The sequence below is a fragment of the Mytilus galloprovincialis genome, chromosome 1 (assembly GCF_965363235.1).
Source record: "Mytilus galloprovincialis chromosome 1, xbMytGall1.hap1.1, whole genome shotgun sequence".
In the NCBI taxonomy this organism is placed as follows: Eukaryota; Metazoa; Mollusca; class Bivalvia; order Mytilida; family Mytilidae; genus Mytilus; species Mytilus galloprovincialis.
This window is the reverse complement of record NC_134838.1, coordinates 36981915-37008414: the sequence shown is the minus strand read 5'-3', so window position 1 is coordinate 37008414 and position 26500 is coordinate 36981915. Positions and strand designations below refer to the sequence as shown.

The window sequence follows — 26500 nt, the reverse complement described above, 5'->3', positions numbered from 1 at the left end:
TACTAAAATCTACTAAAAAATATACACACACACTTTCTGTACCTAAAGTAAAATGAATATCCAGTAAGTAGTCAGTACTTCAATAAGACAACAACCAGACAACAACACCAGGAAAAATAAAATCAAAAGGAAAAGACATCGATGACGATATGCATATGTGCAGATGTACTATAACAAAACACACAATTTCCAGTCGTGTCTCAGCCTGTGTTTTTTGTTGTTTTTCAGGGGGATTATTCTGGTAGGCAAATTAAACATAAATATGTAAATCTGTTTTTATGTCATGTCTCATCCTCCGTATCAGTGCGTGAACCGGTGACAAAATATTATCGCCCCTGTAAACAGTGGGCTCTTCTGACTAGAGGTAATCGGTAAAGAACAGCGGAAAATGGTGTACATTGTTTACGAGCTTGAAATGAGCTAACACAGACGAACTGAGACGTGTCAACGTAATGTGAATATGATAATGCACCAGGTAAATTATTAATTGTTAAGTTTATCACATCATAGTATCTTCATATGATAGGTAAATAAGTGAATTTTCGATTTTAAGTGGCGTCAGGGTTCAAACCTGGAATCATGCCAACCTTTCATTATTTTTTTTTAATACTAACCTATAGTCGGAACATCTTGATTTTCTCCCAATTTGTAAAGTTAATTATGCTGCTTGACATATATTTTTTTTGGGAAAAAAAATTGATATGCAGTCAAATGTGGCAGTTTTTAATATTTGTTGCTATGTGAAATAAAGGGAAGTAAATTAAAGTAAAAGAAGGCGCGCTTTTTCAAATAGTAAACAATTTAATTCAGATGCATAGTATTTTGTCAAATGATAAAGAATATCGTAGAAACTTGCTAGAAATTCATCTAATTTATAAAAGATATACAACATGACATACTGAAATCTGAAAAGGGGTAAAACCACCATACCTTGAACAAATTCAGTTAAAAAAAGGGGGGGGGGGTGGTAAAATGCTACGAAATTTAGATTTTATTTATTTTTTGTCGACAGCCAAAAGATGATTTGACATGTAACTAACTACTTTTTCAATTTCATTGTAAAGTAAAATTGGCTTTTTTTGGGGTCTCTGTTTATTGTGGTCCGATGTTTTCAGGTTCTCTTTGGATTGCCAAATAATATTATAATCATCTAATTGAATGTTCAAATTATTTTGCAGCGATGGTGTGTATGGAAGGAAGACTGTCATAAAACCCAACAGTTCCGGATGGCCCTTTAAATAATTGCTTTAAAACATCAATAGCGATGTAAGATTCAAGTGTTTGATTTAGCACAAGTTTAGCCAGGTTTTCCTTGTAATTGTAGCAGAAAAACCACTAGACAGTGTCATGCATTGAAAGGATATCAAACGGATATTTTATGGAATGATTCTCGTACATATAAAATCATATGCATAGGAATGTGGAGCTAGTGTCTTTCATGCAGCAATTTTTAATTTCCAATATAAACTCTGAAAAGACAAGAGCATAGAAATGTATACCAATGAGAAACATTCTTTGTGAATAAAATCATTCCAAAACTTAAATGTGTCATTAGTGTTGCATTATTTATCAGTAGAGATAATCAGATTCCAGTAAGATTGTCCAACTGATGGTTTTTGTTTGTAATCGTTTTTGTAAATCTTAGTTGTTTTGACAATCCGGGCTGTGCATGTTGCCCGGCTGACCCTTCAGTGTGAGACAATATTTTGTTTATGATAAACAAAATCACTGATTCAAGACTGGAGCGGACCCCTTTTAGGCAGTTAGTGCGAATCCTTTAGGTTTAAACCATTACATGCAATACGGGGGGAGGGGGAAGATTTTTTTTACCGAGTCAAACATTTTTCCTAATTTTAATACATTGAGATTTAATATATACTTTGCTATATGTAGTGTGTATATTAAAGTATTGCCAACAAAATTCATCAAATTTGGGATCATAATATTGTTTAAGAAAAACCCTTATCCCCTGTACATCATAAAAGTTCATAATCTTCTGTAGCACACGTGCATGGTTAATTCGGATCACATATTTTCTATTCCGATGTTATAAGAATTCGAAGGTTCATATCATTTACAATATCATTCAAAAAATTTCTGGGATTTTTTTTTACTATCAACGTTGAACCTCGAGGTTACATTGTAGTAAAAAAAAATCCAATAAAAACGTTGAATGTAAATGATATGCACCTTTAAATCTTATATTGTAGGACTCATGTTGTTCAAACATGATGTGTTGATCAATTATGTTATGATGATTTTGATAAACTTCACATTAGGTAATCTTTCACGTATATTGATTACATTATATCGAGTTGTCCCAACGATATACTTGTCGGTGTGCTCGATCATACGAATTTACCGACATTCATATAGACAAAATGACACAACTTTGAAAAATTCTTGTGACGAAACTACATTTCGGAACACGTTAAAAATTGGATACCCAGAAAGCTACATTATTAAGGTTTGATATATATTTTTTTCAAAAAAAAAGAAAAATATGCAGTCAAATCTGGCAGTTTTTTACACACACCTATGTTGAACAATAGGTTGTTTAATTAACAGCATGTTTGGCAATTAAAAAATCATATATTAATACATTTAGCTTTAACATATACTTTATTTATAGTGGTTGTATAAAAGTTATATAATGGTTTTGTGTTTTAAGAGATATTCATCCCTATGCATATCGGGTTTTATGCGTAAATTGTCTCTCCTGTTCTTAGACCTTTTCTATCTCTTTCATAAGAAGAGTGACTTTTCTATTGTTCTAGTGTCACTGGAAATCCCACTGCGTATGTTTTAAGTTTTCTTGTAAATGTTTTGCACGATGTATCACCTGGAAAATACAATGTACTACAAAGACAACGTCTCGAGAGAAAGCGAGATTCAGAGACAGAAGCACATTCCGGCATTTATTGTCACATGTAATTAGATCTAAAAAGGGATAGCAAATGATACTGGCGAATGAAAAAAATGAACAAAAGAAATAAAGTTGACAAAATTATAAAGAATAACAATGGAAAATAAAATAATAATTTAATATAATACTGATCACAGACAAGAACCATGTACAGATTAAAGAAATAATTTAATGATAGAAGAATTTTACATTTTGTTTTGGAGGATTTCACAGAATAAGCGTTATATTTAAAGGTTAAGAACATTTAGGTACACACTTCATGTAGACCCTTGTATAATCGTTGGATTATCTCGGTGTGTTCTGTAATTAAAAAAAAATGACTGGTCAATTCAAATGTTGTTGTAAGTGATGCAATATTTATCTTTTCCTGTTCCCCTAACTTCCATTTTTATTGAAGTTTACATCAATCAAAGCCTTACTTTAATTTAGTTTCCTGTTATTACTACCCCCTCCCCCCACCTTTTTCGTCGCATGTTGTGTATCATGTACTGGTTCTGTATATGCTTCGAGCATACCCGTGAACGCTTTTGGAGTCAGAACCATTTAGTAAACTTCAACGTTTCCATAGACTTGTATACAATAAATTTTATACTGATAAAAAAGTTGTCAGTTTGTATGCGTGTTTTACTTGTTAACTTGCAGATGTATAAATAAACACACGACACTCTTTCAAGAATTTGTAGAATCATTGATATAATGTTGTTTATTTATGCGATGTTAAGCAGCAGTTTATGGACAGAACACGTTCTGTCGTGATATAGTACCGAAAACAGGCTTTTACACGTTGGAAAATATTAACATGATAACTTGACGTTATGTAATATAAATGACGACGTCAAGATTTTTGAGTTTTTTTGGTCTAAATGTTGAGTTTGCGTCGCTTCTACAGGGAAAACGAATCTAATTTGTTAGACAAAGAGGAAGAACATATTATTATTTTAAAAAAATCTATGGAGTAGTTCACGTGATTCATTCAGGAAACCGAAAATTGTTGTAGAAAAACATTGATTTTCCCTATATATTCAATGTAATTTAGTACCCGATCGGACCATTTTAGAAATGGCTTTTTCTCGAAAACGAAGTCGGTGACATATACCTTTTTTTTACATTTTCTGATGTATATTTTCAATATCTAATTGAGTTGTAAATTTAAAAAAATTCTATGGACTGGTCATTTACTGATCCTTGACCTTAATAAAACCAATGCTTTATATAATCTTCTTTGAATGTCCAGAATAGAAGTAAAATCAACAAAAATCAATGCTATATACAATATACAATGCAATATTCACTTTACTACCAACTGATAAATTAAAGCAATATTTATCATTTAGTGATTACAAGCACTTTGATTACCATTCTAGGGTTATGCCCCTTTACAAGTGGAAAAATTGAAGATTGTTTTAGTTTCTGTTCTCTTAACTTAAGTTTGTCTCGACTAAATTTAATGAAATGTGTATATAATGCTTATTACCTCTAAACTCAGTTTAAGTTCAATTTTTGGCAGCTTCACTTTTACAGTTCTTGAGTTATGTCCCTTTATAACGTTATATGCTTAAAAGGGGGGGGGGGGGGGGTCATCATCTGTGTCCTTTGGGATACATTTCCAATTTTTTTTTTAGAAGTTACTATTAATTAATATTAATTTTAACCATGACTGTATGACATTTTATATTTTTGATATTTTATGATGTATTTAAATAAGTAGTTATTGTTGCAAACTCCATTTGAAATTTGAATTGAGATCAGTTTTGGAATAAGGGTAAGAGAAAAGTGAGAAAAAAAATTGGGGTGGGGGTCAATTTTTTTTTCTCATTTCAGATTTCAGAATTTAAAAAGAAAATGTCTTCAAATATTTTTTTCTTTTAGAGGATTAATATTCAACAGCATAGTAAATTGCTCAAAAGCAAAAAAATCAAGTTCATTAGACCACATTCATTCTGTGTCAGAAACCTATGCTGTGTCAACTATTTAATCACAATCCAAATTCAGAGCTGTATCCAGCTTGAATGATGTGTCCATACTTGCCCCAACCGTTCAGGGTTTGACCTCTGCGGTCGTATATAGCTGCGCCCTGCGGAGCATCTGGTTTTATTTAAAAATAAATTTAACATCTGAGATAGATTTTATACAACTAAAGAGTTTACTTCAAAGACTTTTCCGTAAATCTCAGTATTTCCAAATAGAACAAGCAAATATCCTGAACGTAACGTGTTTTATTTTTTTATTTTGCACTAGATTCTATTCTAGCCGTCGGAAGCATGTACATTTGACATTTGGTTCCCCATGTTTGAAGATTGGAATCATTGTCACAACGATAAGTTGTTTTGACCTTTACAAAGTCTTAAATGTGATGTTTAAATAGATCTGCATCAGTATTCAAATATCCGGGCTTTTCATTTGAAAAACGATACCGCACATTTACTACTTGTGGAGCAGGATCTGCTTACCCTTCCGGAGCATCTGAGATCTCCCCCAGTTTTTGTTGGGGTTCGTGTTGCTTAGTCTTAGTGTTCTGTTCTGTCTTGTGTACTATTGTTTGTCTGTTTTTCTTTTTTTTTTTTGTTAGCCATGGCGTTGTCAGTTTATTTTCGATCTATGAGTTTGACTGTCCCTCTGGTATTTTTCGCCCCTCTTTTACTATTAATAAAACGATGGAAGACTTACCGTGGAGCATGGTTGAGTATATGAATACCACATGTCGTGACAGGTTACATAGTAGTATCTAGATAAAGTTTGCACTACTACTCTTCATTTCAGGATCCCCCCCCCCCAAAAAAAAATGATTGTATCTTAGATCCTATGATATGCATGATAACTTTCATAATTGTCTGATTACATACCATTTAAATATGAAATAGCATTTAATGTATTTCGTCCATTTCCGTTAGAAATCTGATATTGAGAATAATACTGATTTTTTACTTTATTTCAAATTTGCAAGTTTAAAGGTTTGTGTGATCTATACAATTACAGGGAAAAAATTATTAACAGTATACATCTATTTCTTTTTAAATTAGAACGTCGCATACGATTGCGTGATATTAACATTATGAATATTACGGACATCACATTTTCCTTGAATCAAGTACTAAAAACATCAAAAACATTTACTAGTTACTCGTATTTTTTGAAATGGTATATTTTTAAAATATTTAAATTGTTATTTGATGAATTGAGCCAGATATATCAAGATTACCAAAGACATATAATACAATATTGAATTATATGTCTCTGGCAATACTATAAAAAAAAACTCATAGTTTGTTGCACTATTGTACATACTATTTTGTTTTATTTATGATAATAATGTGTGGTGAAAAAGAATAGTTCCTCGTGTCTTTTTTGACATTACTGAGACATAAACGTTGTTATTTGGCCAATTGTGATTATTTTATGATATTTGTGTACCACGTCATCAAAATGAACAGTTTCCTTAAAATGTTTGTTTTACATTTTTTTCTGCTTCAACACCTTAACGTATTTATGAGATTTTAGACAAAAAAACATCTTGTTCTTATGTGCAATGATTAACAATATTCAGATATAATCATGACATTTCTACTTATTCTTGAATAGTCACGTGGTCTTACACCTTCATCCACCGGAAACGACAGAATAACTTTAGTCCGTTTTTGGGGTTTATACTGGACTCACATCATGTTAATTTTCTTAAAATTATTAGTTTCTTTTACATTAATTTTTACTACTGGAAATGGACAAAAAGTTGATCTATCTAAACAAAAGGATTTAATTCTGAAATTACACAATGGTTATCGAGGATTACAGGGAGCGTCAAACATGAAAAAAATGGTACGTATATATATATATTATATAAACGTGAAGGACATGTTCCTGCATAAGGTATCCTATTTGGTTGTTATTCTAGCATGTAACTTTGATCTTCTACGCTCAATTCAATTTATTTCAGTTAGATTCTCTATATTTAGATTTCGAATTGATATATGAAAAATACGTATACTTTTTAGTTTTCCTGCATGGCAAGAGTTAAGCAAAAGATTTTTTTTTCAGATGAGTGTAAGTTGAAAAACAAGCTTTTATTACATTCATATTGTATGCTAAGAAATATCAAAGATTAGGGGAGTTGATAAACTTATTCTAAAAGATAATTTTTAAATTAGAATGAAATTCAAAACAGTGTAGCTGTGGCCATTGATTGACACATTAAATTCATCCATTGACTAGGACAATTTAGGTGAACGTTTGTATGTAACGACCACTGCTCACTATGTACTTTTTAAAGACACTTAAACTATGGGGTCACCAAAGGTTCTCAACACATAAATAAAGTAATTCGAAAAATTAATCAGAAATAACACGATGTTTTGATTTATATATATTATATAAATCAAAACCTAAAGGTTATTCCTGATTTATTTTTCGAATTATTTTATAATTAAAGGCGTTAAGAAACATTTGGTGACCCCACAGTTTAAATGTCTATCGTAGGTACGTCGTGAACAGTGGTCGTTACAGACAAACGTTCACGTAAATTGTCCCAGTCAATGGATGAATTTAATGTGTCAATCAATGGCCAAAGCTACACTGTTTTGAATTTCATTCTACTTATGTTTTTTTTTTCTTTAGTAAGCATCTGTCTGTTAGACTTGTAATATCTCAATTCAAAGTATAGAACATCACTGTAAAGCAAAAAAAGGGAGACGTAAAGAATAAAGAAATTCGGTATAGAATAGAAATTCTATTTCGTTTCATAATAACATTTGTCGGCGGTCATGTTGTTATATAATGACAAAAGGAGAAAACATGTTGTGGTGGTCATTTTATTATCAATGCACATAAAATTGGGAGTAACATTGTTAGAGACAAAGTGAATAACAATAAATATGACATGTCAGGTGTAAAAGTTACATACCATACAATAGGCATACACATACTTGGTTAATGTGTTTTTATTGTGTGTTGATAGCTGTATCTTTTGCCGTTAAAACAGACAACTGTCATAATTGATATAATAATGTTACGGTCACTAATGACAAATGTCAAGACTGTGTCGTTTTGGTTTTCATTACATAAAAGATATTTAACTGTCTGTGAAAAAACTACGCAGTAGACTATAATAAGTTATTATTCCAACGATAGGGGTGTAACAGGGTTGTCCGATTCGTCTTCGTATTTTATTGACTATTTAGTTGAAACAAGTAACATGCTCATATCGAAATACTTTTTTTTATAATTTAGAAATCGGAATATTATAATAACTCAAACTTAATGATATAAAAACTGCGTTGGATATAAGTATTCTAAATAAAAGTTTACAAGTATAGTTCTTAGTAATCACATGTGCGTGTAAATCATAATCATATTAATATAAAGAAGATATACATGTAACTATCTACAAATTGTTTCAGAACAAATTTATGATTAATCATGGTATAGATGTCGTTGCGGTAATAAATGTCATTTTCCTCTGACAATTGACACGCGGACTTCATTTTTTTCTATTTTAAGGAATGTTTAACTATTGTTTCCATGATTTTTGCCGATTGAATGAGTAAAAAGCATTTGTTAGAATTGTAATGATATAAAATGCAGAAATATATCAAAAGAGAGAAAAACAAAACTTCACCAAGAAACTGTTCAACAACATCATAAATACAACGTATCGTATCTAATTTAAGAAAGAAAAATGTATACTAGTAATTAACTATCTAATTTTACAAATCTTTTTACGGAACAGGGTATAGTAAAAATAAGTGAAAAATCTCTCCGAAGAAGTTTTTTGGAAATTGTTCAAATCCAAGCTCCATTGTTGTTTTTTTGTTTAGTTTAATTTTAATTTTAGATAATTTTCAATATGAGCTCCTGGGGATAACCCATTGATGAATACTACAAGTAAAGTAATATAATGACAAGGTATAAGAATATATCAGAAATATTGTTTAGGTGTTTCTAGGGGTCATTCCAGTCACTGAGACCAACAAAATTTAATCATAAAAAAAAACGTTGAGATCACCTTTCCTTAACTATACGTATTCTACAATTGATATTTTGTAATGTGTCTTTCTTTGTCTTATGACAATGATCTTTAAAAGATCTAACTTTCGGATTTATAACTTGTGATATTAAGAAATCGCAAGTTTACAACGAAAAAAGAAAGAAATTACATGTAGTTATCTAAAAAGGGAACATTGTTCATTAATAAAATGTCAACTATATTGTACATAATAACATTTGAATTGACTTTTTTTTGTTTTTGTAAATTCATCTTTAATATACAAAAACTACCGTTCTGGTTGCTTTCTGTATAGTATCAATCAATGGTCTTCTTCCAACCCGATTTAAAACCCTTGCCAAAGTGGGGCATATGTTTGGATGTATATAAGTAAACAGCAGCGTCCAGTCAGAATTGTGACGTTTCATCAGAAACATCATGTAAAAAGGGTGTAATTCTCTCTGCATATAAGAACCCTTGCAACATCTCTTTGAGGGGTCCTATGAAATTTATTATTATTTTCTAGTGACACTCTAAATTTTCACACCTTTAACCCGGTCGACTCTTTTTTTTACATAAACTGCCTTTTGGATATATTAATAATTGTTCTCGTCCTAAACATGAATGAAATAATTGCCACCGGACGTTTAGCAACCAACAACCTATCAACCACCTAACCAATATATCAATTATTGATTAAATATGAAAACAATTCAGCATCTTCATATATTCATATGACTTTTATACCTATGAAAAATTGTTTATCGGGCTAAATAACAAATGATAATTATGTTAGTCAAACACACTTATTCCTGTAATTTTGTTGTTTTCAATTTGTTTCTGGATCAACCTATTTGCGAAATACACTCTGAAAAGTTAGGATATCCAATGACGTGAAAAAACGTAAGGACAAAATACAAAAAGCGACAATAAACGCAGAAAAACGAAAAAAATGTCAAATCTGTATCATGCGGTTTGAAAATTAATATTCATATATCAAAAAACATGTAAGATAAAATTGAGAATGGAAATGGTGAATATGTCAGAGACAACAACCCTATCAAAGAGCAGACAAAAACCGAAAGTCACCAATGGGTCCTCAAAGCAGCGAGAAAATCCTGCACCCGGAAGTGTTTTCAGGAGGCCTCTAAATAAAACTGCTCCTGACTTGGGAGAGGCGCAAAAATGCGGCGGGGTTAATATAAAAAAGAAGATGTGGTATGATTGCCAATGAGACACCTGTCCACAAGAGACCAACATGACACAGAAATTAACAGCTATAGGTCACCGTAAGCCCTTCAACAATTAAACATGTTTTGTCAGATATAAATCCTCCCCTATACCTCTAGCCAATGTAGAATAAAGGACTGACGTAAAACAATAACACGATCAGTTTACACAAATATGTAGGATATTCACACTACAAAATCCCAATAAACAAACAGGAAACAAACATAATGACATAAAAACTACGTCAACTGTAAGAACTCAACCATATGAAACCTCCTACGTCTGAAGGCAGTTTTTGACAGAAAAATACAAACTGGAATATAACGGCATACAGTTCTAATTCTACGGTGAATTAGAGGCTTCTGACTTGGGACAGGCACATACATAATGTGGCGAGGTTAAACTCGTTTCAAGAAGCCAAAACTCCCCCTGACCTGGGACGGTTGTGTACAAGTACACTATATATAAGAACAAACTATAAAAGTCAGTTAAAAAAGGTTTAACTCATCATATGAATACAAATATGAATACACCTAACAAAAACAAAGCAAATAGACGACTACCCCAATATGATACAGCACTTTATTATTTTACCCGTATATGTGGGGATCTGCCATTCTATTTTTTTCAAAAACATATTATTAATGAAAAGAAAATGAAAATAAAATGTATGGAGGGTGGCTTCTTTTATATCATGTCGGTTTCAATTTACTGATTCATTGAAAAATGTTGCATGATGGCACCAGGTACAAGCTGGTGAAACTTTGTATACGTATTCGTGATTTTATATGATTTATATGAATAACTAGATGTGAAATCATTTAGTTAAGATTGAATAATAAAACAATGACAAATGATTCATTGCAGATTTTACACCACACATTTTGAAATGAACTAGTTTTCACTTATTGGTTCTTGCTGCTCCTCTTTATCTTCTATTTTTATTTTTGATCTGAAACTTTACGATTCCATTCCTATGATTGTATTTTAAAACCAACAAAACAAAAGACCGACGAAACAGTTTAATCATAGATACGAGGATTCATATATATTTATTTAATAAGAGGATTGTAAAATATGCATCCACATTGATTCAGTCAAAACTTAATTTTCATCAAAACATTTATTTCTAATGTTTCTTTACATAGAGATGGAGCGATAAACTTGCAAGAGAAGCCGAGAAATGGGTTGGTCGTTGTTGGTACCAGTTCTTAGCTGGGACGAATGGAGAAAATATGTTTTATCTAGAGTCGGCATTACCAGATCAGGTATTGATAGAACGTGCCATTGACACGTGGTATTCCGAAAAATATGGTTGGAGACGATCGGGTGATTGTACAGATGCTTGCAGTTATACTCAGGTAATTTGTTCAGGTATATCTTTCAGTAAAATATTTTTCAAAGCCATGTTTTTTTTTAGTTCAAGCTTCTCTCTTTTAAATTAATAAAAAAAAAAAAACAACACCACATTAAACATAAAATATCAGGCGTCAGTAATGTCATCGCTGATTATTTTACAGGAGTAATGTCCCTTGGAAATGTTTATTAATTCTAAAGAAACTAGCAGTGTACATGTATAAGCACGGTTTTTAGACACGCATACTGCTCCTAGACATGAGGCGTCCTATAGTGCTAATTTGAGTGTCATGTGGTCTCTCAGTTATAGAGATTTGAGGCATTGACAATGATACCACATCTATTTATTTTCATATTTTTTGGAAAATTGCTTTATAAGCGATTTCACGCCAACATGTTATGAAAAATATGTTTTTTTTAAGTTTAAAATAACTATAATTCATTAAAATTATCGTCCTTGGATGTACATCGACAGGGAAATTGGAACTCTCTTCTTTTATTGAAATGTATTTGAGAGTACGACTCAAACTGGTCCAGACAAAATGTATTACTAAAGTTTGATACTATTTATTGCAGATATTTTTCTTACAAATTTAACCATTTTATGTCGACATAGACTCGTTCCTAACGTCTTACATTGAGCAATACGATTGTTAGTAGTGAAAAATGAGATATGCTATAATCCAAAATTTGACTATTTCTGTTCACGCTGCGTATACCTCTGGTTTTTTGTCTGGTTTCTTTGATTTGTCTCTCGATCAATCATTGCCCTCAAGGTTTCAGCTTTCTTTATTATGACATACCATTTGTTGTTTCTATTTATATACTAGAATGCAATAAATCGCATGGCTTATAAGTCGAAATAATTTCTTTTACAATAAAAAAGAAAGACGCAAAAAAAAAATTCATTTCAAATATGTGTTTTTATAATATAATGGATTTTTTTTCTAGATTTATCCCAAAAATAACTCTCAAAAAGGGAAATATAGGTAATGTTTAAAAATACACTTAGTGTTCTGATATCAAAATCTTTTCAGATGGTTTGGGCGAAGAGTTCAGAAATCGGTTGTGCAGCTTATCGATGTGCTTCTTTAAATCTGCCGACTCATTATGCATTAAAGTCCTGGTTCTTTATCTGTCATTATAGTCCAAAGTTTGTATTGTTTGTTTTATATATGTTTTGGTCTATGAAGTTGCTTGATATTTGCTAATTTTACATTTCAAGTTTTTAAAATTGTTTTTTTTTAGATATTTTGACAGTGCAATTTCAAAAATCTGCTGAAAAAGTTGATGATTAAAAAAAAAATTTGAAATGATAAATATAGAAATTGCTTTAGATTCGATAATTTTACATTTCAATTTTTTTTTTAATTATTAGATATTTTGACAATATACTTGAAATGTAAATTATGTGATATAAATCAAGAGATTATATATTGTGATGTAATGCTTATAGTACAATGAATTGAATGATAAAATAACATTAATCGCCAGAGTTAGCTTTTGTATGAATGCATGTAAGACAGTGTTTAAAACTAAACATGATACGTTTAAAAAATCGTTATTATTTATTCCTCAGACAGTACAAACATAGGGGTTTCAGTTTAAAATAACTATAGGGTGAGTAGCAGTGAAACAGGGTGATTGCCTATGTTTAAAAAGTAATAACCTGTCGGATACAAAAAAAAATGTTTTGAGGATCTGTACAGATCTTGTGTAGTAATTAACACCTCTGTACATAAATCAATTATATGTGTGTGCAGACGATTTAATTAAGGAAATTATTATAAGATTGTTTGGTTATAAGTCCTATAAGAGATTTATAATAAATGTGTACTATTATTTGTCTGTTTGTCTTTTTCATTTTTAGCCATGGTGTTGTCAGTTTATTTTCGATTTATGAGTTTGACTGTCCCTCTGGTATCTTTCGTCCCTCTTTTACAGGAAGTCTCGTCACAGGTAAAATGCAAAGGGTCTTCTACAATTTCCGATTGAATCACTAGCAATCACCAGCATTCACATGATGTTAACCGCCAAGAGTACGTTTTAACTGAAACTTCATGTGCATACTGAATCAAATATGCTATATTAGCATTACATCACAATTAAATATTATATATTTTAGAATAGTAATTTATTATCATAGATACCTAGATTATCATACAGAATTGACTACACATTTCTTAAACTACACCTACCTTCTTATTTCGATGTTAATTTAGTGAAACGAAGATGATTTTTAAAGAAGAACGGTGATGAAAGTTATTTTCTTGGAACTATGAAGCTACCATTCATATACTTGTTAATGTATTATATTGATAAAAACAATGGCGAAATATTCGCAAAACATTTGTTCAAAAGTTATACTGTTAACGAATCGTTTTTTCTTATATTACTTATGATAATCTAGTTTCTATGACTCAGCAACATAATTTAAACATATTGCTTGTTTGCTAGATGTTAATGTACAAATGGGATGGGTAGAAAAAAGTTATGCAGAAATATATATGCTAAAATAAATTGCAGGTGGTTTGGTCGAAAACGGACGAAGTTGGGTGTGCTGCTCATCGATGTGCAAAACTGAATTTAGTGGAGGAATTTGTTAATAATGGCTGGTTCATTACATGTCTTTACAATCCAAAGTTTGTGAATGTTTAACATTTTTAATTTCATTTCCTCACTTCATTAACAACTAATAATAGCTTGATTCATGTATGTAACATTTGAGTCTACAAAATTACATGTCAAAAAATTAATAATTCATCTTAACATTCCCCATTGGCATTTTCCAAATTATTAAAAGGAATACTTTCCCCAAAAAGCACACACAATAGGTATTTTACTGGTTCATAGCTACAGCACATGTTTTGTTCGTCTTTGAGCACTGTTATATTTAGCACGCATATGCATCATTACTAACAATTTTCATGTTTCAGATGTTAAATGTAGAAGGAACCTGACAACTGACATATACTGAAATAAACGATAAAGTTTCTGGTCTACTTAAGAAAAATATGTTTTAGCAATATGAACTTCGAGTGTAAAAAAAATCGAATCATGTAATGTTCGAGTCTTCCTATTATTGCCTTATGAAGTCGGTCTTTCCTCACTTTTGCATATTTGAAACATGAACTAAGGATACAAATGAAAACATCTGCTTTGTTTTCTGGAATCTTCTAACCACAATTTCAAACTGTCAAGCGATCGTAGAGTTGAACCTTAGTTTTAGTAAAACGGAAATTTCAAATTCAAATAAAGATGTGTCTCATGAAGCGATCGGAGAACTGATCTTCTATTGACAAACTTGTTGTATAATAAAACTTTAACCTACAGAACTTAATTTGATGTACCAAGTCTATAACTTCAATTTGAAGAATACATAGTGCATTTCAGGTATTGAGCTGATATGTTTTAACTGCCAAAATCTAAGTAATAACATATTTTGAAAAAAAAAGCCAGGACGTGTTACAAGTTACAAGGACATTTTCAAGGAGCTACAACGACTTAGTGCAAACATAATATAACGAAATTAACTTCCTGCACCATATGCAGATTTCAAAAATCTGTTTCCAACAAAATTGTTTTTGAAATATTCAAATGTATATGAGAATGACACCAAAGAAAAAAGGAGAACTTTGATTCAATTCTGGAAAGACTTTTGTTTCTTCCAGACAGAGCTCTAATTTGAGACTTCAATTTCAACCTTTTTCTAGGTTTTTGGCATATTTTTTTTTTATATCTTTTGTGCACATTCGTCCTCTATACTAGTATCTACTAAAGTTTTCCATACTTTTTAAATGCTGTTCGCTAGGTAAGGTAGAGGTATTGTGAAACTACAGTCGGCCACTTGGCAGATAATAAGCATGAAACAACATGTTATGGTGTGTGTCTTGTTTGTATATTAAATCAAACAGTGTTTTCCAAACTGCATGAAGCATGTTCCTGTATCATGAATTTTACAAACGATGATAACAAATTGTATTATTTGGTAATCTTATTATTTTTCGTAAGATATGATATAATTGATTATTCATTTTAAAATGTCAATTCATGTACATGTTTAAGTTTTCTGTATTATTTTTATAATTGCTTTTTACCATCAAAAATTTAATTATTTTTTAAGAACATTTCAAATTCAATCATATAGTAAATCAATTGTATATTATTGAAAAACAAAACAAGTTATTTATGATCTTATCTTTTACTAATAACGGAGGAATTATATTTATTTCATAGAGGTAACACTCTAGGACAGATGCCATTTGAAGCAGGAAATCCGTGTACTTTATGTGATCTAGGAGAACGATGTATGGATAAATTATGTGTCAGTAAGTCGGATATATATATATGATATTACCAAGTCAGGAAAATGGCCATTGTTATATTATAGTTCGTTTCTGTGTGTGTTTCATTTTAATGGTGTGTTTCTGTTGTGTCGTAGTCCTCCTCTTATATTTGATGCGTTTCCATCAGTTTTAGTTTGTAACCCGGATTTGTTTTCTCAATCGATTTATGAATTTCGAACAGCGATATACTACTGTTGCCTTTATTTAGTATTTGATGATATTTTTCGAACGGTTTACGTTACTAACAAATATAGGAAGAATTAACTCCCAGTCTGACAAACTAACATCTATTTAGTTAACTTTATTCTGTTTAAATTATATACTAAGTATTTAAACTTTTCACTTGATACTTATTTTTCTTTAACTATCACAATAAACCCGATTCTAATCAATTTAAAACATTAGACGTCCCGTGATTTTAGAAATGTATATATTTTTTTTTCAAATGGACTATGAATAAATTTTAGAAAGTGGACTGTCTCGCCCTAGAGTTTCTGTACAAAATCGACGACCACCAAGACCACGAGTTAAACCAATATTGTCATTTGATGATGTGCAGAAACAAAAAAGAGGTAAGTATTTATTAAAAAATCAGAAGTAAGTTTTTATTGAATACAACACATCACTCCTCCGTATTAAACTTACATGATAGCAACACACTACTAGGAATTACTATCTTCGATATGACGTGAGTTTATTCCATCATATAAAAGAACACGTGTGTCATTCATAGATTCTTTAACGATAATCTTTTAATCATCTTGTATAAAAAATAATAAAAAAAAGATCTGTAGATGTAACTTGTTTGTCGTGTGTTCTTAACTGGATTGTATTTAAACACTTCTATTTTATTTTTGGAGGGTCGAGGGGAAGGGAGAGGTCTTGTCTTACACGGTGTAGTATATGTATGGATCCAAAAGATGTAAACTATGAAAATATGTACTACCAAAACTGACAGCAGTAGATCTGTTATAATATGTGTCCAACAAATACATTGCTTGTAAAATCAGGTTATCATTATATAAATAACATTTGTTCTTATTTTCTTCTTATTTGATTATCGTGTAAACTGTTGACAATAACTCGTATAAGATTACATTACACAGTATCAAGACAGCTTCCACGAAATTGGTGGAACAATGGACCTGTAACACCTTTGTTTCTGGATAGTTTCAACAGAGGACTAACAACGCCTCCATTTTTTGATAGTTTCAATCAAAACTCAAGCCCTCCTTCAAAACAACAAATAGAAGAAGTCATTACTATTCGACCAACAGACCCAATACCTAAACATGCAAATATACCTGTCAATCAGCTTCAACTCTTTATGCATGAAAGTGCTTTTGGATTAGAAGAATTGAAACCGCAGGAAAATGTAAAACAGAATGAAACGTTAGAAAACTTAGTAATTCCAAGTGAAGACCCTTCAAAGACAAAATCTCTATATGACGACTCGACAAAACCGAAAAATTTTACAGATGATAATTCTAAAGATATTAGTCCAGTGTATGCACAAATGACAATAAATGGTCCAGTATTTTCATTTAGAAGTACTGTTTTTAAATCACATCAAAATGAACAGGGAAATGAACCTGAAAAGCCAATAAAGAATAGAGAAATAACAACTAGGTCAACAACCACTTCAACTACAACGACAACAACTACAACCCCGACACCTACAAGAAAAATTCCAAAATGGTTTGAGCTTAAAATAAGCCAGACAGACGACTCTAATGTCCAACAGAATAAAAAGAACTCGCGTAACAGACCAGAAATACCCGAACAGATTCATAACCGAGGCAATCAGGAATTAAATACAAATGGAAAGCCACCAACAAACTTAATCCAAAGACAGAAGTCCGAGGACAAATCTCCAACAGACAGAAATCCAGACAAACAAGACCGACCCAGAAAGATAATTCCAGGTAGGATCCTTACTCAATATTGCAATAACATAATACTTCTCTGGTAATTTTATTGACGAGATGTGACTGTCATAAAAGTTGAGAGGTTTAGCGCCATAAAAAACAAGGTTCAATCCACCATTTTTTACATAACAAAATGCCTGTTCCAAGTCACGAATATGACAGTTGTCCATTCGTTTGATGTTTTATCTTTTGATTTTGTCATTTGATTAGGGACTTTCCGTTTTGAATTTTCCTTGTAGTTCAGTATTTTTGTTATTTTACTCTTTTTTTATAACCCACATAAATTATGACAATAGATAATTATGTAGAATAATTTGATTACGTAGTCGTACATGTCTCTGTATACACTGCATGTCAAATGTACCGTAAACATAAACTATTTTTCTTCTGTAGGTAGACGTTTCAAGCCAAAGGTACGGTTTGTTTTCAAAACATCAGTAGCCAACCAAAATGAAGAATATCGTGACGCACCCATTTTTGGAAGTACCACAATGTTTCCAGAACAAACAGGTTTTGTGCTTCAAATCATATTTGGCATAGTTGAAAGCAGTGGAAGAAGACGATATTTACAAAAATTGAAATGATAATGTAAAAGTTTAGCGATTGCAAGAGAGCATAGTGTTCATTAAATAAATTGGAAAGCGATTTAGGAAAATTTCTATACAATTGTTTGAATATACTTTTATACTTTCAATACTATGACTGCTCATAACACGAAATATTGTCTAATTCTACTGTTTTCAAATGAACGCTTAAGACAATACTTCTATACGCATGCATATTTAGAACACTTTAGTTTAGTTAGCTTCTATATATTAGTTAAAAATGTAGATATAACCAATGTTAATCTCTAGCAATCGCTAACCTTCAATGATCTAACCTGAACTGTAATTGAATCTAGAATAAAACTCTTTTTATATTTTCTGTTGTTTTTAATTTTCATATTGTATGATCTCCCTTTTATTTACACGCATGTGCAAAATCTAATCCAAACTCATATATGTATATATATTATTCAAGTTTTACTTTTTAGGCCGATATCTTAATGCCTTTGGTGTAGTAAACGTAAATTGTTTTGTCCCGATAGAAATCTCAACACTCTCACCAGGTTATGCATTATTCCAAATTATATATGTATATTTTTTCTTGAAGAATGACAATCTTCCAATAAGATATCTTATTTACAAAACAAATTAAAAATGTCTTATGAATAAGCGATATTCCGATGGAATATTCACATCCGAAATGCTCAAACAGAAAAAAATGTCTAAATTTTATTGCATTTGGGAAATGCGAGGTATAACTTTTATTCAGCTTTGAGATACTTTTTTATTTGTTAAATTTAAAAAAAAATCAGTTTACCATGGGAAATTTCACTGTATTTGTGCTATGTCTTGGTGGAACTATGAAACTTCCCACGATAGCAAAACAATTTAAGCATTTACTGCACTATTCATAGATTAAAGATATCTGTCTGACTGAAAGGTGTTTTATTTTAAATATTTGAAGCAAACAGCATGATTGAGTTCAGATATCGATAATTCTAACACAATTCTAATTCAAATTAAGAGATTTTTTTTTCATTCATTTTCTTTTATTTCCAGCAAATCCAAACCAGAGGACAGATTTGATTAACAACCCAGGTATATTCCTACGATAATTGTATTACAGTTTTAGCAGAATATCACAGAACTGAATACACAAAATTTTTGGTGTAATTGATCCTAACTTGAGATATTCAAATGTTTTAAAATTGGAAATTTTATTTTGCCAACGTCCATATATCACGTAACAAGATCACTTTCAATATAAATGTATACTGTCGATGGATTTAAATGTAAACAAAGGACTGTGGTTTTTTATCTTAAAAATACAAATACAATTTAATAAACATAAATAAGAAACAAAATATTAAACCATAGTGGTTTAACTGTAGTCTTTTCAGAAATATTTATATTTTTAGTTTCAGCTGTAACTGTTCCGACTCCTCCAACTCCTCCACCAAACCCATTACTTTGTCCTGATAGTGACAGTAACTGTAAACACTGGAAGCAATATTGCAGTACCAATGATCATGTAGCGAAAAATTGTCCTGGAACCTGTGATACCTGCCCAACCCCACCACCAGGTAACATGTAGTGTTAGCAGATATAGTAAAGTTCATCTGAATATACATTTTTTCCTGTTCGAATGACGTCGTCAGACTATGTTAATAATAATACTTCCGAGAGCAATACAGCTTATAGGATACATATACACAATTTTACACCAATATAAGAATTTTACAAGAGATATATAATATATATGAATATAGAGGTGTGCATTAAAAGAATATGATTTATGTTTGTCCCTGCAGAGGATGTATGGCTTGCTTTTTTGAACTTGGTACATATTAACCTAGTAGAACCATTGGGTCATATTTTGAATATGACTATGTTGATTAAAAAAATGTCTAACATGTTGGCAGATATTTGATTTTGTTGAACAGTCTAATGGGTATCGAAAATAATCATGTTGGAGGTATTTTGATTGTCTTTGATATTTAAAAAACACATAATAAATTGCTAGGCAATGTCAATGCTTGTGAAAGTTGTCAAATATAGTAAATGATGTTACTAATTCAATCCTCAGACATTTTACAACTTTGTCTTTTTGTAGAATAGTTGCAAACGTACTGAAAAGGTGCATCATTGTATTTTAGTTTGAATTCTTTTATCTAGAATATTACGTGCAATTTTATGTTAACTTAGTATCCTTTAAGGTGTCAGACCACCATTTAAAAATCCCTATCTGTTCAACCAACTTTTGCAATTTTCACAGCTTTCTAAATATTTTACCTTAAGTTAACTTAATAGAAACCAGGTATATCTGGAATTGTACGATATCACCTTTGTACATGCCAATTTTCAACATACCTTAAGGGTACATGGTTTGTATGAATAAACACAAACATTATTGGTTATAATAACAAATAAAACAAACAAATGACTGTTTCTACAAAGAATAAAAAAATGGGATATAGACAAAGTACACAAGATGAATCATAATATCATAGATTCATATGTATACTTGTAGTTGTAACAACAATTTGAAAATGTCCTTCAAAGCAAAATTGCACGCTTTTTATAATATTGTCTTCCAAATCAATGAATACAGTACTGAATCTGAAATTGAATTGAAATTGAATATAATTTTATTGTTATGGAAATATGTATAATTATTCAAAAATGTGTTTGAAGGTAAATAAAAAATAATTGACTTTGAGTGTTCCTAATGAAGGCAAAAAAGAGCTGCGATGTCATGAAAGTAAAGATTGTTTTTTCTTTTATTATATATTAAGCTTTTATATTCAAATTACAATAGACTTTGAACAACGTTCTGATGACGTGCCTATGAGTGAAGTAAATTAAAACTTTAGAATGAAGATTGTAACAGTTTCTTTGATAATAAAATTTTAGATTTTTAAAATCTTCGCTTTTAATGTGAAATATCAACACTGTATTTTTAATGTAATACTCTATACTTCAATGTCCATTAGTTCAATTTGATTCAATTTGAATTAGCAGAGTTGGAACGTATTCTGGCCAGATCCGATATTTGGGACTATTAATGAGGTTTTTAATATCATTTAAAAAGGCATTATTTAGTCTATATCTCATTGACTTTTGACGTTTCAATTCAAATACTAGTAAGTCTCATTAATCAAGTAGTGGGTAGTTTACTTACCCTTCCTGAGCACCTGATATCACCCCCAGTTTTTGGTGGGGTTCGTGTTGCTAAGTTTTTAGTTTTCAATGTTGTGTCATGTGTACTATTATTTGTCTGTTTGTCTTTTTATTTTTTAGCCATGGCGTTGTCAGTTTATTTTCGATTTATGAGTTTGACTGTCCCTCTGGTATCTTACCCCCCTCTTTTACAGCTGTAGTTGTTTTTGTGAGCTACATTTGAAGAGAGAATTGTTTTTGACTGGATTATCCTTTCATTTTTGTTTAGTATATATGTAATATAGATTTCTATGAATAGGGGTAATACAAATCTAGTCTATTCACAAATTGATTCTTATGTTTTAGGTTTTATTATAGCTGACCTAACATTTACCTAGCTATTACTAGTAATTATTTTTTTTTTCTTTTTTTCTTTATAGATCCAGTATGCCCTGATCTTGATCCAAGTTGCCATTTATGGGCGACATACTGTTCGCATAATGACTATGTCAGAGATCATTGTTTCAATACTTGTAACAACTGTACATATGCAGTACATGGTAATACACATATGGGTTTTGGTCACGGATTTCATCACAGTGGCAAGTAGATAGTTAGAGGTTTGTCATTTCCATTAAAAAGAATTGTACGTGAAGAATATAATGCATTTTTAAAAATTTAAGAATCGATTTTAAAACAGCTTAGACCACCAAATTTGTTGAATTGTAAATTTTATCTATCGTGATTATTATCAGCTTAAGATATCAATACTCTAAAGTATAAAAACTCAAAAGGTGGGGCAAAAAAGTAAAACAATATAAAAAATATATTTTCATTAACATTTAAATATTATTTAAAACCGTGAAATCAGAATGAGATTGAAATAGTCAGTTGATCTATGAATTCAGTCATTTTCAAATTCAAAATTGAAGATTACTTCAACTTTCAGATTACAGAAATTTCTTGTTTCATCCAAGTGGCTCTTTTATTTTTACCTACAAATCTGGTCGAAATAAGCAAGAAATGTTATCTTTACTTGATTAACGTAGAACGTAGAAATTGCGAATCAAATTAATCAAGTAAAAACACTTGACCAGATACTTGATGAAGAAAGGGGAAACAGTTCATTTCCAAGTGAACATATTGAAATTCAATTATTTACCAAATATAGCCAAAACGATAAGTGTTACTCAGTAATTGTTACTTATACCATTTTCGTTAATTAATCGTTCTATCGTAGCTGTTTGCAATTCATCCAATTTATAACAGAGTTCAATATTTCTTTCCAAACAAACAAAAAATAAGAATAAATGTCAAACGTACAATTCTTTGCTTCACCCTATAATTTTTGCTTTAACATTCACAACTGTATTTATATGCTTTTGCAACATCTTTTGCACATCGTGTCATTTTGCACTTCTAGTTTCTAACTTGCCTAACCAAATTTTCAACATTCCATGCATTATTTAATACTTTTTCGTTTTAACACTCATGCCTATACTTCTTATAAAAATTCTCTTATACATCGTGTCATTTTGCACTTATCGCTTCTAACATGTCTATCTGACTTTTCAACATTCTGTCTTGTGTATTAATTTTGGAATTAATTATCTAACTTTCCCTTTGCACTGTTTTATCACTCGACTGGTATGTAGTTTACACAAGTAATTTTTAACAGTTAATTAATATAACAGAATAACACCATTTTACAATGAAGAAATAGAAATGTTAACACGTTCAAAAATATCTCACTAATAATTACTCAAAAGACAAATCCCAAGAGAAATCAACATCTTAATGTAAATGTATGGAACATATTCAAAAGGAATGACATGTATTTCTGGCGTAGCCTTGTGCATTTACTCTCGAAACAAGGTGCTTGAGAGGCATGGGAACCAAAGAAAATATCTGATTTAACAAACATGGCTAAAATTATTGTTTATTTCGGTCGTTAAAATTTCATCCTGTCTACTTTGTTAGCATTGTTATACATAGAAAACTGGTATCTGATTCAGAGACAAAACTATATGTAGAAAACAAATTGAAATGTACGTATTTCATTCAGTAACAACGTCACTAATAACAGGATGTTTATTGTATACATTATTTTATCAAAGTAATTCAACACCCAAATATCAAAAGGTATGCGAACAAATGTCATTGTTGACTAATTATATATTTCTTACAAAAATAAAAAATAACAAACCTGATTTTGATTTTTTAATGAATAAACATGGCAACATTTGATCAAAATTCAGAGAACGACAACAAACAGTACACAACAAATTTTTTTGGCAGGTAAAATAAAAAATGATGATTGTACTAATTACTATATATAGCGACCCAAAGCTGATGTACTGAAGGCCGGTCCGATCAGCAATGTTTCAAAAGTATTCAAAGTTAGCATGAAAACAAGTAACATATAGGTTGCATTTCTATAAATATCGACAATGCAATTTCACGTAGGAACTCCTTTAACGGTTAAAACTGTGCCACTTTTACATAAGGTTTTGAAAAAAATATATCCTAGAATGTAAATATCCTTAACACTACTAGTTTGTCAAAGGTCAAAATATAGGACTGTGCGGCATATTTCCAACGTTTTTATGCCCCGAGCTTGTAAGAGTTTAAATTTACACTGACATTCTGTACTACCCGTACATTGACTTTAGGTTTTTCCACTGATTTCAATTTGACCGATACGCAGTGGCGGATCCAGGGGGGGGGGGGGTTCCGGGGGTGCGCACCCCCCCTTTATTTTTGCCGATCAATGCATTTGTATCGGGACATATGTTTTGCACCCCCCCCCCCTTTGCCCTGGGTGCCCTGGGTTAGCACCCCCCCTTTCGAAAATTCCTGCATCCGCCCCTGGATACGCATATGTATATTTACTGGTAACATTCCCAAGTTATGTCTCTACGGGATAAAACAAAGAGATTGTATCTAGGAACCAGTACGTAAACAAAATTAATTATCAATGAATATTGAATATCTCCCAAAATGAGGCGTGGTTTGAGAAACAGCTGTATTTACAAAGTGCAACCTAAACGTCTATTGTGAAACTATGTTTTAAGATGTTTATATGACGATAGATGCATGAACACTGACGCTTGAGAAAAACAAATAAGAACTGCTGCAAACAAATATCAATTTATAAGGTTCGAGGAAGGTGGTTTATTTTAAAACGCCTTCTCAGGTTGGTTTCCAAGGTCAAATTGGGCTATTAAAATGTACATAGTTTAACAAAATAACTCTCACTTGCTTAAATAAGCATACTTTTAGAATTAAAGGAAGACCCAAATTGCCAAATCTGTGGGTATAAAAGTATTTGTTTATTCCATTAACAAATGCAATCGTAATTCAAATCAATTATAATATGTAAAAGACCGTCTTTGATTTGCAATATTTTTAATATAAAATTAAATCATCCAATCTTTCATATTACTCATATACACATAGTTTATCTCAGCCGGAAACAAATATCAATGGATAAATATGTTATTTTTTTTCAGTAACACCGCCAGCAAATGGATTAATGGCATTAGCGTTACAGTCAACAACATCTACCACTGCAGCTCCTTGTATAGATAAAGACCAGTACTGTTCAGGATGGAAAAATTTGTGTTATACTGATGAATATGTCAAATTTAACTGTAAAAAATCTTGCACATTTTGTAAATAATTCACTAATCCTTCAACCTCATCTCTCTTTGGTGTATTTACTTTAAACCTGCACTGCATTGTTTCATAGTCATGTAATTGTTTACTCTTCGGTGAAAATGGTCCTCTTGTTGTGTTGTCATTGTACTTGTACTTGTGACAAAATATGTTTGTACATTTCAATCATTATTTAACTGAATAAACAATAATAACAATGTATTAGTTATAAAATACCATTCGATCATTTTATCCAGGAACCAGTAGTGCTTTGATTCGGATATGATGTAAATTGAGTTGATTAATATGATGAACTGCTGTCCCTAAGTGCAAAGGAGCATGTGAGTTAATTACATCCGATTTTATGGTAGGATGGTGTCTTGCAATCTCTAGATCTATTTTTCTGTGTATTGTTTTGTGGATTGTTCTTTGCCCTTAATGTTTCTTTTTGTCATGGTGATAACTGTTTTTCTATGTCTTTTTTAATTTTTTTTAATTTTTTTTTATATCTTTTCTCCCTTTTGTAGGTTACAAAATGATATAGATGTATGTAAACAGTTTTTAACACCCGCTTGCAAAGTTGATCTGATTTTGATTGTTATTGTTTATGGTCTTTAATACATGTTGCCTTTCAAACACTTTCTTGTCACATGTCATATCGTAGTTTGGTTGTAATTGTCTTGAATTATTGACAATTCTTTATGAAAACAAATTCAATGTGAATACCAATAAAAAAAAGTATTTTAACATTTTACAACTGTGTTTAATAGATAACCTCAAAGAATAAGTTAATTTAAAGGATAAACTTATTAGTCAACATAGATTTTACTTAATGTTTGTGCTTCAGAAACAAATTCGTCGTCAAATTAGGATGTGATATCCCGTTTTAATAAGAAATCAAAGGTACCGTCAAACTACTAAATCATTATTTGTATCTATGAAAGACTTTGCTAAATGCTTAATTTGCGACTATAGACACGCGAATAGCGAATAGCGAACAGGTGGAATATACACACCGTGTATAGGTGCCACAGGAACATCACGTTCCAAAAAGGGAAAATTTATAATAGGGAAAACACGTCTTTTTTGTCGTAGATTTTGAAAACAGTTTCCTTATGAACTGAGTATCCAAATCTAGAAATGTACAAGTGTTGATGTTTGTATTAGATTTGATTTAAAAACAGTTTCTTTGGGTACATATCAGCAGAAGAAAATAGAATTATTTTATTATTAAAATGGAGCTTTACTGAGTTTGGCCATAAAACTGTGATTCATAAATTTGCCAAAAACAAAACAGCCTTTATGAATGCCTTTAACCAGTCGATGATATGTATTGCCGTAATGTAAATAAATGTTGTCAAGAAGAAAATGTAAATCGT

General features: G+C 31.0%; 1 protein-coding gene and 1 long non-coding RNA gene across 6 annotated transcripts; both read left to right on the top strand.

Moving 5' to 3' along the window:
• Positions 1–296: 296 nt before the first annotated feature.
• Positions 297–1545, top strand: LOC143076358 (uncharacterized). The gene is made up of 2 exons (XR_012978634.1): positions 297–475; positions 1179–1545. It is a non-coding gene; the product is annotated as an uncharacterized LOC143076358 (long non-coding RNA).
• Positions 1546–6509: 4964 nt separating this feature from the next.
• LOC143073225 (uncharacterized) lies at positions 6510–25341 on the top strand. 5 transcript variants are annotated; one of them, XM_076248614.1, is made up of 11 exons: positions 6510–6739; positions 11279–11491; positions 14013–14128; positions 15723–15814; positions 16300–16404; positions 16939–17757; positions 18154–18270; positions 19365–19403; positions 19730–19888; positions 21905–22066; positions 24977–25341. In XM_076248614.1, exons 1-11 carry the CDS (start codon positions 6587–6589, stop codon positions 25144–25146), a joined length of 2145 nt encoding a protein of 714 aa, XP_076104729.1. In that variant the 5' UTR covers positions 6510–6586; the 3' UTR covers positions 25147–25341. The 5 variants fall into 5 exon arrangements, with proteins under 5 accessions (XP_076104729.1, XP_076104724.1, XP_076104737.1 ...); XM_076248609.1 differs by lacking the exon at positions 14013–14128 and adding an exon at positions 12524–12639 and having other exon boundaries at positions 19724–19888; XM_076248622.1 differs by having other exon boundaries at positions 6511–6739; positions 19724–19888; positions 21905–22024.
• The last annotated feature ends 1159 nt before the right edge of the window (positions 25342–26500 follow it).

Excerpts from the sequence above, each read along its gene's own strand:
- LOC143073225 (XM_076248609.1), top strand. The coding sequence starts at position 6,587 with ATGTTAATTTTCTTAAAATTATTAGTTTCTTTTACATTAATTTTTACT. Across the intron at positions 18,271-19,364 it reads AATGTTTCCAGAACAAACAG|CAAATCCAAACCAGAGGACA; the intron begins GTTTTGTGCTTC and ends TTTTATTTCCAG. Across the intron at positions 19,404-19,723 it reads AGATTTGATTAACAACCCAG|TTTCAGCTGTAACTGTTCCG; the intron begins GTATATTCCTAC and ends TTATATTTTTAG.